General features: G+C 52.1%; 1 protein-coding gene across 1 annotated transcript in view; it reads left to right on the forward strand.

The window, feature by feature from the left end:
* Window positions 1-12,868, forward strand: part of DLGAP2 (DLG associated protein 2) — a 184,001-nt gene that overhangs the window by 116,128 nt on the left and 55,005 nt on the right. The window contains exon 6 of the mRNA XM_021694152.1: window positions 6,332-6,551. Coding sequence (XP_021549827.1) covers window positions 6,332-6,551 — 220 coding nt within the window. The remainder of the gene's footprint in view (window positions 1-6,331; window positions 6,552-12,868) is intronic.

Below are 12,868 nucleotides of genomic sequence, written 5' to 3' on the forward strand. Positions count from 1 at the left end.
CCCCCCCCCCCCCCCCTCCCCCAAAAAAAAAATTAGCCTCCCCCCCCCCCCCCCCCCCCCCCCGCCAAGACAAGGAAAGGACTATTCCTGACTCTGCACACGAGGGCCATCCTGGACTGAATCTCAGCCTGGGGCAAACCGGGACACTGGGTCACGCTGCAGCCCGACCTCAAATGCCCCCACAAATAATAATAAAAACAGCAATAGCAACTATAGATGGTCAGCAACTAGATTACTATTATGATCTAATTAATCGGGGAAGCATCCCATTTCAGCATAAACTCCAAGATGACGTTAGGAATTACTAACTGAACAGAGCGCATGCAGAGACGCCCTCAACCTCACTCCCCCCGCCTCCAGGAGAAGGACCTTCACGGCAGACTTCTCCTGAGACGCCAGCTTCCCTTCCGGTTACACCACCTCCTTTGCCAAAATACAATTTTAGAGTCAGACGTGGCCCCATCAGGGTCTGCAGCAGGGTGCAAGGTGATTTCACCGCAGACGGGGTGACTCCTGCAGGCTTTGCTTTCTTTCTCTCTTTTTTTTTATTTGAGTTGACTTGACCCCCGATGTTGCCTTAGATTCAGGCGCACCGCAGAGTGATTGGACCCCGTTATGCATCATGCGCTGCTCACCCCAGTGTAGCTGCGTGCTGTTCCATCGTGCTTCCTGCTGTTACAATGTAACGGACCTTCCTGCGCCTTCCATTCCCCTGACTCCTTCATTCCATTACCAGAAGCCTGCACCTCCCCCTCCCCTCTCCCATTTCACCCGTGCCCTCATCCCTCTCCCGGCGACCGACAGTTTGTTCTCTGTGTTTGTGGGTCTGATTCTGCTTTTCATTTGTTCTCATTTGTGCTCAACAAACAGGTTCCCCTGAATGCACAGCACACCTCTCCAGATGCTCTTGTGAAAGCCGCCAGCTTCCTAGTTGCAGAAACATAAGCCATGCACTACCCTCTACACCATGTTTTTAGTGAACCCAAGCTGGGATTTCCAAAAATACATCAGTAAAAAAACATGTCCCCGCACCTTTTTCTATCTGAAAAGATTCGTCATTGTAAATAAGAGCAATAGCACACAAGCTGGATGTTTGGGGGTTTTACTTATTTTGATGACTTTGACATTTGGGATTCTAAGTCATTCCGATTGCTAAGTTCTATGACAGGACTTTACATCAAACTCAATTTTTAATTCTGAAAAAAAAAAATTGTTGCTTAAAATAACCCTGGCACCCTGACAGTGGATGGGGCCGTTTTACCCCTGGAAACAAATTTGTAGTAATCCCGTATCAAACCCTGGCTGCTGTGATCTACCAATCCGAGGAGGAGAAGGATGCAGTTTCCAGTAATGGGGCACAGTGCATTTGGGGTGATGCCCCTGGGAACCCCTCAGTGTCCCTGAGATACTTGAATTTGTGGCTAAAGCTGTTGGGAGTTCACTCTTTAATACTCAACGTTCAGTGAAATGAAAAGTCTAACTGAGTGCTTGTGAAACTGGCTTGTCTGTAAGCCGGGCTGTGGTTTGAACTTGAGTCACTGGACTCAGGTCTGGCCTCTCTGAGCTCACGAACCTGGGACGAGTCGCATGAGTGTGTGCAGTGTGTGGGCTGATGCCGTGGGATTGCCAGCGTCTAGGACTGCAATGGTGCCCGGTGCTCGGGACGTTACACCTTCCCAGTGACCAGCCTGAGTGGTGGGATTTATCTTTAACCGTACAGTTTCTTCCCTGGAGGAATCTCCTGGAAAATGCTAGAAAAGCGCATTGATGTTGCTTGTGCGGGACCGTGGACGTGGCACGGAGGCGGTCTCGGTGCATTCAGCCCATGTGTCTGAGCTCTCTGGGCATCTCCTTTGTTGCTGACCTTTCCTGAGCTCTCTGGGATGCACCAGCTTGGCGGTTCATCTGACAGGACCCCAAACGGTGCTCTAACTCCCAGAAAGATGTTCCCTACCGTTTCAGAGAACACAGCGGACTTTGTTCTGGGTTGCACTGCCCCCCCCACACACACTTCAGTGCTCTGCGTTAACGTCTGTCTAGCTAAGTCTATTCCGTAGATGGAAGAATTCCCACATTTTTCATATCCCGGAGATGCACTTAGAGCAAGACTGTAAGACCATCTAATCCTCCATCATTCGATAAATAATGGTGTGACGGCAGTGTGGCCTGCGTGTCCCCATCCCTGTGATGGGCTCTGTCACCCGGGGCCACCCAGCGGGGCGTGACCACTGTGGGTTCCTGGCAGACCCGCCCTCAGCCAAGTGCCCTGGAGCTCCTTCCCAGCGCTGCGGGGACTCGGGAACGCAGGGGAGCAGGACGCCCAGTAGCAAGGGAGGAACTGGGTCTCCAGACAGCCGCCCATCTGACAGCAGGAGCGGAGCAGATTCGTGTCTGTGCCTGTCGCCTCCCACGGTCGCCCACAGGGATGAGCACCCCAGCCACCCGCCCGTCCCCTCCATCCCCACCACCCCGAGCAGCCTCCTTCCCTGTGTGACCTTGTCACATTCCCACACCCCATGTGTGGAGGGCCAGTGTCCCGCCCCAGAGGGGTCACAGAGCCACGCAGACGCAAGCCGCCCACACATACTGGTGTTGCTGGGGTCAGACACGCCTATGCGCCCCAGCCCTCTCCGGGCAAGCTGCAGGGACACAGCCTTACCGTGTCCCAGGGCGTGAAGAGGCCAGCCCGGCTGGGTCCAGACCTCCCCCGGCTCCTCTCCGTGGGAAGGACATGGAGGCCCCGCACAGACGGTGCACACACGGGGCCACTGGGGAGGCGAGGCCGGGCTGCTGTGGCGCATGGGCGCCCTAGGGTTAGGGGGACTGCTGTGCCCCGTGTTCTCGCGCTTGGCACAGCTCCCTGAGGTCACCGGAGCTGAGTCTCCGCATTTACTTCGTTTCCGTTCATGCATGGTTGGGCTAATTCTGAGAGTCTGCCCCGTTTCCTGGAGCTGGTGGTGTGGTGCTGGGGGTCTGGAGCTGCGTGGATGGTGGACCCTCTGCGTCCTGGCTGAGGAAGACATTTGCCTTCCCGCAGCTTCCAACCGGGCCCGCTGTCTCACGGTCCCCTTCTTTCTCTCTTTCTCTTTCTCTTTCTCTCTCTTTCTGTTTAAAAAGCCATTCAGGCATGGTCATAGCCTCTTTCTATCATGCATCTTTTCCAAAAAAAAAAAATTGTGGTAAAATATCCATAACAAAATTCTCCGTCTTAACCGTTTTTAAGTGCGCAGATCAGTGGTGCTGTGCAGGTGTCCCCCCCCATGTGTCCCCAGAACTCTGGCAGAACTCCAGCTCTGTCCCCACAGAACACGAGCCCCCTGCCCCCAGCCCCAGGCGCCACCGTCTCCGCGTCTCTGCGGAAGTGACTCCTCCAGGGACCTCAAGCAAGTAGAACCGCAGTGTCTTTCCTCATCTGGCTGGCTTCTTTCCCTCAGCATCCCGCCCTCCAGGTCCCTCGCCATCAGAGCAGGTGTCAGGCCCTCCTCCATGGGCAGGGCGGAGGAATGGTCCACCCTGTGAACGCGGATCCGCAAATAGCAGTTCTCGTCCCTGCTTTGTTCGTAGGGACCGATACCCAGATGTGGCATGCCGGGTCCTGGGGTAGTTCTTTTCATTTCTGGAAGACCCGCCACCCCCCTTCCGCAGCGGCCACACCAGCGTCCATTCCCACCGGCCGTGCCCCGCCGTGCCTGCCCTGGAGCGCCATCTGTCGCGACCTCCGCCACATGCAGGACAGTCACCCTGTCACCCCCCATTTCCCCGACTTTGGTTCCTTGGTGCCCACGTTCTCCAGAAGCAAGTCAAGCCATGTTTCTGAGTTTATGGTTCATGAAAGAAGACGGAGGAAGCTTCAGAGGACACTGATTCTTGCCATAACTTTGACACCATTGCCTTAACGTCCTCCTGTGATTTCCGGGGGCTGACGGTGGTTTGAGTCCCCGTGTAAACTCATACCTGTGTTTCCAAATCTCCCTCAGGCTCCGTGAACACATCCGCTCCCAGAGAGCAGGTCATTTCGGTTCCTCTCTGGACCAAAATTTGAGATTCTTCTCAACTACTTATTATTTGCTTGGGAGAAACAAGGCACCTTCCTTTCTAGAACCCCACGGATGTGTTTGTGTAGCGTGAGTGCCAGCCAGGTGTCCTTACTGAAATTTTAGTCTTTTGCTTGTAGAATGGTTTTCTCCTTCAAGGCGCGAGTTCCTGCACCCATGGTGGGTTTGAGCAAGGATTTTCACTAAATCCTGCAACCAGATGCGATCCACATCACTCACATTTTGGCCTTTTCAGGCTGTCTAACGTGGATCTTTGACATAAATGACATGAAATGATCTGAGGCTTTTTGATAGAATTCCTCATGAGGGAATACTTGGAGCGAAAGAAGTTTGTCATCGAAAATGCGGTGTTTCAGACCAGCATTCGTGCTTGTGATGTGCTCCACTCTCCGGGGAGCTGGGGCTGTCCTGGTGGGAGTGCCGTGGGTTGTCCGTCCCCGTCCAACTTCATGAACCCGTGAGCCATTCAGACGGACCCTCTCATCTGTAATTTCCCTCTGGTCCTTTCTGCTGGCACTACCCAGAGATTCTCCCCCTTACGCTGAGGGTCTTTGTGGCCCTGGGCACGGTCCTCCAGCGTCTCTACCACCAGAGGCCGGCGTCGGCGTGCTCAGATTCGCCGGGTGAAAGGAGCCATTATTCTAGCGTGTTCGGAACTCCGGGTGATGCGAGAGAAGGCCGCATTCAGGACTGCAATTAGAGACTTAAGGAAAAATCATGTTTGTTTTCCTGTCAGAGGGGAGATCGGATTCTTTCATCTGCTTTTACTCTGTGAACAGTCAGAGGAAAACGGCAAATCTGGTGTTTCAAACCACACTTGTTTGTATCTGTCGGTCAGCGTCACCCGGGGTGTGCAGGAAGCTGTGGGTGACACATTTGGATGTGGATGCGGCCGGTGCAGGAATGTGACGGGGACGAGATGCTGCCGGGCTCCACTGCGGTGGGGTGGGCTTCGCGGGAGAAGCCACCCGGCAAGTGGGACAGTTTTCTCAGGGTCTGCCTGGGCTCCTCCCAAAGCCCGGGGCAGGAGGGCTGGGACCGGGGACGATCTAGAGGAACGGTGGAGACCACAGGAGCTGCTCCCTCCGCCCTGCGCCTCCTTCCTCTGTGCGGAGCCCATGCTCACCCTCACAGCCTCGCGTGAGCCTCGGCCCTTGCCCATCAGCTTCACCAGCAAGTGTCCCATATATCGCAACTGTTAACCCACACAGGGTTCACCAAGGGGCACACCCAACCTGTGGGAGTAGCAGGGGAGGGCTCCTTCATCAACGTCCCATGCAGCCTAACACGTGACCTCTGCCCACGACCCCGTGAGCCTCCGGTCCTCAGGCCAGTGAGCAGCTGAGCAGTTTCAACTTCTCATTCCTGAAATTCTCGTCTCTCCTCCCACCCCGTTCTCTCCAATGTGGCTTTAGTACTGCATTTCACTTCCCTGGATTCCCTTTTAAAACCTCTAGATTCGGCTCATGGGAAATGCATCAGTATCACCCCCTGGAAGCCTCAGGTGAAGTGTGTCCCTGGCCAGTGTCCCTGACCCCACACAAAGGCCCTCCAGCCAACCCGATGGTCACTCCCATGTGTGCTCGTGATCCCGCTCCTGCCCGAAGCCTTGAGATTTATTTTAATGCATTTGGAACTTTCAGGTTCCCAGGGTGACTCTATACCTGGAAATTAAATTGCAGGCTTGCCAATAGTTCCTTTCCCTGCTAAATGATCAAAGGAGGCGAGTCTGCTCCTGTCCCGGGCGGGACGGCACTAGAACTGGGATGTACGGGGTGCAGCCTGTCGGCATGGACGGAAACCCCACCGGCCAGATGTGTGGTGGGTTTCCATGATGACACACAGAAGCAGACCGAACATGTGTTCGTGTGTGTGGCCTCCACATCTCGAGCCGGCCACTGTAAGCAGCCTGGAAAGGTAACAGAGGCGCCGGGAACACCCAGAGCGGGGACTGGTGTCTGAACGCTGAGCTCGTCCACGCACGGCGTCTGCTAAACCTTGTGGTCACAGCCCCCACCCTGTCAGGCTTTCCGTGGGCTCCACAGAATTTCAGGAGCATCTTGGAATTGACGATTTTTCTTAGTGTTTGGAAAAAATAACCCGGGAAGACCCTCCCTAAGGCTAACCGATCCCCAAGGCCGATCTCACATGAATGCCGCTGGAAAGACAGACCGTGTGTGAGGGTGGGGCTGAATTTTGTTCTCGCTTGTTCTTTGGTGACATGGCCGCGGTCGCCCTGGCCAGGTCTCACCACCGACTGTGCGTTGTTGTTCCAGATGAGCGAGGCGGAGATGAATGGGCAGTTCGAGTCGGTGTGTGAGTCCGTCTTTAGCGAAGTCGAATCCCAGGCCATGGACGCCCTGGACCTCCCTGGATGCTTCCGAACGAGGAGCCACAGTTACCTTCGAGCCATCCAAGCCGGCTACTCCCAGGATGACGAATGTATTCCGGTCATGACGCCCTCCAACACCACCTCAACCATCCGATCCACAGCAGGTAAAGGCGCCCTTTCTGACCTTCCTAGCGAGGAACCCACAGGCGAGCGCGGGGTCCTCCTCCCAGAGGAGCGCACGCTCCTTCACCGCAGGTGAAATACACTCTCCAAACATTTGGCACCTTTGCCAAATTGCACTTGGCACATTGTCATATTTGCAGTGGGGTTTTGAAACATTTCTTTTATAGCTAACCTTTCTTTTTCTTAGGATGCGATCTCTTAGTGTCAAGATTCTTGAAAAGAATCAAGTATAACTTCTGTAAAGTTTTCTATAGGAAACAAGTTTAAGCGCAACATTTGGACAGTGATTGTGCTTTAAATACCGAAGTTTGCTAGATCTCGGTCAAACCTGAGTGTCGTGCCCTGACTCCCGGGCTCCCTCCTCGCTGCGTCCAGTGTGAGCGTCTGCTGCCTGCCGACAGATCCGTAAACATGATTCATTGCTCAGAGCAAATCCATCGTTCTTGTAGATTCACTAATCATCCTTGGGCTCTGCAGATTCAGTGCCACAGTTTGCTTGCATTCTTATGGAAAACCATATCCACCCCTTTGAAAATTTACCACCTAAACCAAATATCGGTGTGGGAAGGCTCTACTCTGTTGTTTATGTAACACAATGAATATGCATGGCCTGGAGAAGCCATAAAACACAGCAAGCCATAAACGCTCTCTGGTCTCTGCACAAAGGCCAAGCAGAGAAACTCAGAGAGCAGCCGCGTTGAGGAGCGAGGTCCTCTGACTCCTGGCAGATGGGGAAGCTGCCGGCACATCGGAGCAGGGAAGGGACCCGTCCGAGAAAAGAGCGAGGATGTTGTCGGGCGAACAAGCATGGGACCGGAGTGGGGGTGGGGCGGGGAGCGCAGGAAGGGGGTCTCTCCGCCCCATCGGCAGCAGGAAGCCTGCTGTCAGGCTCTTTGGGAGGAGGGCATGTGGTGGGAGAGCCTGGAGATGGGAGAGGATGAAGTGCGTTCAGGCCTCGGTCCATGCCTCCAGCCCTCCAAGATCACGGGCTTGTTCACTTCCTGGCTCTCGGTGTTCGGAAGAAGCAGTAGCTGTGAATGATTTATCCAGTAAGCCAGGGATTAGTTTTCGGAGGGCGTGTGGTCCTCGGCGATCTTTTTGTGAGGCTCTGTGGCACTCACGTGGGGGGTTGGTGACACGACTTGACCGTGAAGCCTTGGGGTGTTCGGAAGAAGTGGGCTGGACCGTGGGGTGCTGTGTTCCCACAGCACAGCTCGGTGGCAACGCAGGGGGCGGCGCCACGGACGTGCTCCGTGGACATCAGCAGGACTGTGACTGTGACCGAGGTGCAATATGGCGGGCTTTGTGGGTGGCGGGGCTGAGCCTCTGGCCCTCGGCCTACGTGTCCCGGATCTCAGCAGGTCCCTGACTCCCCTCGGCGGACTCAGGGACCACCCCTCCCGCTCTGCCCTTTGTGGAAAATGACCAAGTTACAAACTTAGGGAAGTAGTGAGCTTTACAACTGTTGCATTTTAAAAACACACTTTCAGAGATCGTTGCTGATATCTTTACCAATATTTGCTGAACGTCTCTTATGAGCAAGTGACAATTAAGCACTTTCATGGTCTTCAGAAATGCTTTGAAATAATAATTACCTAGTAGAAGATGACTTTATTATGTTTAGAGCTGTCATTATGGGGAAAATAAAAATAAAACTGTTTTCATAGAGATAATGTGAGAACCAGTGCAGAACTCAGACTAAAATTCTAATTTATGTACATATCATTTTCCCAAGTACATTGTTGTGTTCCCAAAATGTATGCACCTGATAAATCATAAAACATGCTTTTATTCAGCGTTTCTCCTGGATCTTGGCCTGGTTACAAAGTCAACATTGCCCCCAAGGCTGAGGGCATGTGGGGCATGCCAGGGTCAGGGAAGGGTCTGAGAATTGGGTTAAGAGAAGAAACAAAAACTGCTAGGGGAGATTTCTAGCACAAAATACCACTTTGAAGAAAGGGGAGTGCAGAGGACTCACTCATTCTTCCGTTTCCTGCTTTACTGCAAGCATTGCATGTATTTATCATCTTTCTCTCCTCCGTAGAATTGAGAGGGTATGCAACAATTGTCCATTTAATCAGATTGAAAAAAATACCTAAGAAATGAAAAGTCCCTATCTGGAAAAACACAGAAAAACAAATGTAGGGGGGAGAAACTATCCAACTACACAGCATGTAAATGCCCACTGACCTTCCAATTTGACTCAGGGCTTCCTGTCAGTGAGTCAGAATGGGACGTCAGTCATTCTGTATTAACATATTTAGAAGATCCTATACCAACGTTAACTTCCAATAGCTATCCGCCGTGGTTGGGTGTGTGTGAAGAGAGATTATTTTGACAAATTGATTTTCTTTAATGGTTCTACAACTATCTCTTGAAAATAATTCCAAAAAAAACTATTTTCAAATTTATTCACAGCGATTATTTGGAAGCCTAAGATTTATTTAAATATGTTCCTTTTTGCATGCTTGCAAAGTAGAAGTTGGTGTAATTAGGTTGTCGCCCCTTGAACAAATGCAAACATGTCATTTTAATATGCGTCTAGTAATAATGAAATATCCAATAGAGGCATGAAAGGTCTATTAAGAATGCTAAAATATGTCATAGGCATTCTGTTTTAAACACCGACAAATTGATGGCGCCAGTATGTGTTGCTTGTTTGCGGGGGACTGGAGGTCAGCTGCGTTTGACCCCGAAGGGCACGTGGAGATTCGGCCGGGAACAGTCTTCTGCTCAGCTCTCTGGGGAACTCACGTGGGGCTCGCACGCACACTCGGCAGGCGACCCCCAGCCATAGACGTCTGCCCTGCACTGTGTCTTTCATTATGAAAAACACTGCATATTGATTAGTGTCCTCTCCTTAAATGAAGTGGTTTTGAAAACCTCTTTCATTTCACAGATGGGTTCTTTCTTGTCTGTGAAATGATTTATCAGAGAGATTTACTTATCTAAATATGCATTTCACCCGATCTTTCTAGGGAGAGAATGTTATTGATACCGTGGAGGAAAATGCTATAAAATTAGATTATAATGATTTTTCTCTGGGTCAAAAGTTTTTTCAACAAATGTCACAACTGATTCTAGAAGTCATTAAAGCAAAGGGAAAATCCATGCAAAGCATGACAGTGGAAACAGCCATAAATTTATTTTTATTTGGTTGTTTATAGTTCAATAGTAACTTGTCCCTCGGGGGTACATCATAATTCCAGTTTCCAGGAGCGCATTGGGCCTCTAGGGTTCGACTGCCCTCCTCAGCCCCCGGCCACAACTCGGTCCGCTTCCGTCCCCACGCCCCCTTCTCTGACTCCGGGATGACATCGGGCCCCCACTCAACCCCGGGATAGCTCCCGGGTCTGGATCCTGAACCTGATCACACTTGCAAAGTGCCTTCCGCCAGGGAAGATGACACAGGGCCCAGAGATGAGAACGTGCACATCTGAGGCTGTGGGCATTCTTCTGTCTACTGTCAGAGGATCGTTATGTAGTGACAGTAAATCCTGCAAATATTGTAGTAAATACTGGCTGAGGGCCTGGGGGAAGGGATGGGTGGATGAGGTCTTCTCAGACACCAAGCCCGGAGTAGATGTTGATGTCTTCTCGGTCAGACAGAAGCCTGGGCACATGAAACTAATCCCTGTCATGAACCCAAACTCCTCTAGTTGATGGGAAACCAAACCCCAAGGAGGCTGCCAGACAGGGGGTCTCGTGAGAAGCCCTCAGCTGTGGCAAGGTGACGTGGGTTCTCTCTCCTCCCCACTCCCCCAGGATCAGACTTCCTGCCAAAGGCACATCTCTGACTGCATGGCCACAGAAATCTGTGGCATCTGACATTTAGGGGCAAGCGCCGACCACAAGGACGTTCGCCCCCTTTACCAGGCTGACTGAGGCGGTCACTAAGGCCTTTGGAGGTCAGACAGTGTCTCTGCAGAGTCTTACGTGGGGCTTCTGCTTTGCGTGTGGACATTGCGTGTGGACATCTCATGGGAGAGTCTGCTTCTCCCTCCCCCTCTGAGTTTCAGAAGAACTTGAGTTTCAGAAGAAGTCAAGATACACAGGCTGGACATCGAAAAGGTGGGGTGTCATCTGTGTGATAGGAATTGCCTGATTTCCTTGGACGACAATCAAAGAATCATCTATCACTTTATCCACATGTGCCCTCGACCTTCCGGGTTAACAAGCGAAAGACAGCCTCAGCCCTCAGGACCGGGGAGCGAAACTGCAGTTACCTGAACATGGAGGAGGGGCCCTACATTTACCAGGAAGGCCGTGGACGAGCCCCAAGACTGCCATATGCTCTCTCCTCCAAAGGCACCTGTGTTCGAGTGATCCCCGCCCCTCCCTCAGAAACATGCCCCCGTGCACTTACATGGGGTGGGATCGCAGAGTAAGTGACCCGCAGTCGTGGGCTCCATGTCTGCTCCATCACTGAACTTGTCAAAGGGCTGAGTCCCGGTAGGACAGAGACAAGACCACAGACCCCAGACTCACAGTCCAGGATTCTCACTCTTCACGACTGTCTGCAGCTGGCCCTATCCCTCCATCTCCTACCTGAGATACGGGCACGACTCTCGAGGACGCAGGTGCGTGGCGGTTGGGTGGGAGATCCACACAGGAAATTCTGTCCCGTCTTCGTGGGAACAGCTAGCGATTGTTGCTGGTCACTTATCCCCCTGTGATCTAAATAACCAGTGAGTAAACAAATCAGTGAATCATTCCAGCAGACCTCGAGGTACCACAGAGGCACCCCAACCGTGGACCCCACCTCCCACGCCCTGGCGACCAGCCCACGCCCTCCACGGCTCGCCCGCTGCACGCCGGTGGCATGCCCCCTGGACCTCTGCTCAGCCTTCTGACGGGCCCCCCACGGCACTTCCCATCCTCTCTCCACCCCACCCTCCACACTCCTCTGATGTTCTTGCTAAAAATATAGCCCCCCAAATACATAGGATGGAGTTAAATATAATAAAAAATATAGCCCAGCCCCAACATGCCCTCCTGGCAGCCTCTCTCGGTTTCCTGTTAGCAGGGAGCAAAGGCTCCGTCCCTGCAGGGATGATAACCCTGCATGACCTGACCCAGGCTGGCCCCCCAGCTGCCCTGAGAGCCCCGACTGGTGCCCACTCCCCTGAGACCCTCTCACTGCTTTTGCATATGCCCTGCCCAGCCCAGAACCCGCTTCCCTGGGTTTCTTTTCTTTCTTTCTTTCTTTCTTTTTTAAAGATTTTATTTATTTATTTGACAGAGAGACACAGCGAGAGAGGGAACACAAGCAGGGGGAGTGGGAGAGGGAGAAGCAGGCCCCCCGCAGAGCAGGGAGCCCGATGCGGGGCTCGATCCCAGGACCCCGGGATCATGACCTGAGCCGAAGGCAGACGCTTAACGACTGAGCCACCCAGGTGCCCCTTCCCTGGGTTTCTGTATGTGATTCCTGGCTATGCCCTGAGATGCAACTCAGAAATCATTTCTTCCAAAAAGCCTTCTGTGATTCCTTCTTTTTCTGATCAGTTTAGGTGCCAACATAGATTCATTAGTCCTGAGGTGCCTGGGTGGCTCAGTCAGTGAAGCATCTGCCCTCAGCTCAGGTCATGATCCCAGGGTCCTGGGATCGAGCCCCGCGTTGGGCTCCCTGCTCCACGGGGAGCCTGCTTCTCCCTCTCCCTCCACCCCTCCTCCCACTTGTTCTCTCTCTTTCTCTCTCTCTCTCTCAAATAAATAAATGAAAATCTTAAAAAAAAAAAACAAACTCACATTGGAAACGAGAGGAATGTGACCATAAAGTCCTGTGTATGGATTTCAGTTTATTGGTTATCTAGACTTAATCATTTCACATACACCATCTTTAAAATGCACTTAGAAATTATAACTCGTTTGTTACTTTTGTAACTTCAGATTTTCATTCTTTGCTTCTGGGTTCCAAGAAACACCTGAGACAATTTAATATGACAATTTTGGACTTATACAAAAATGGTTTCTAGTTAGGAATTCCTAGATTCTGGAGAATTAGCCTTTTAAGAAAATTATCCTTTGAAGCATGGCACGCGAGTGGAAGAGAATCAGACTTCTTGCTACACGCACGTCCTTCCTGTTGTGTTGCGAGTGGCTGTACGGTGGAGGACGAAAGCATTGTCATTCTGAGGAATGTTGGAAAACCTCTCCTGGAATGGTTGACTTCATGTGTCAGCGTGACTGGGCCAGATGTTTAGTCAAACACTCTCCTGGGTGTTTCTGCAAGGGTTTGGTTTCTTCCTGCTGAGTGAACGTTTGAATCAGTAGGACAGAGAAAGCAGAATGCCCTCCC

The sequence above is a fragment of the Neomonachus schauinslandi genome, chromosome 2 (assembly GCF_002201575.2).
Source record: "Neomonachus schauinslandi chromosome 2, ASM220157v2, whole genome shotgun sequence".
NCBI classification, from domain to species: domain Eukaryota; kingdom Metazoa; phylum Chordata; class Mammalia; order Carnivora; family Phocidae; genus Neomonachus; species Neomonachus schauinslandi.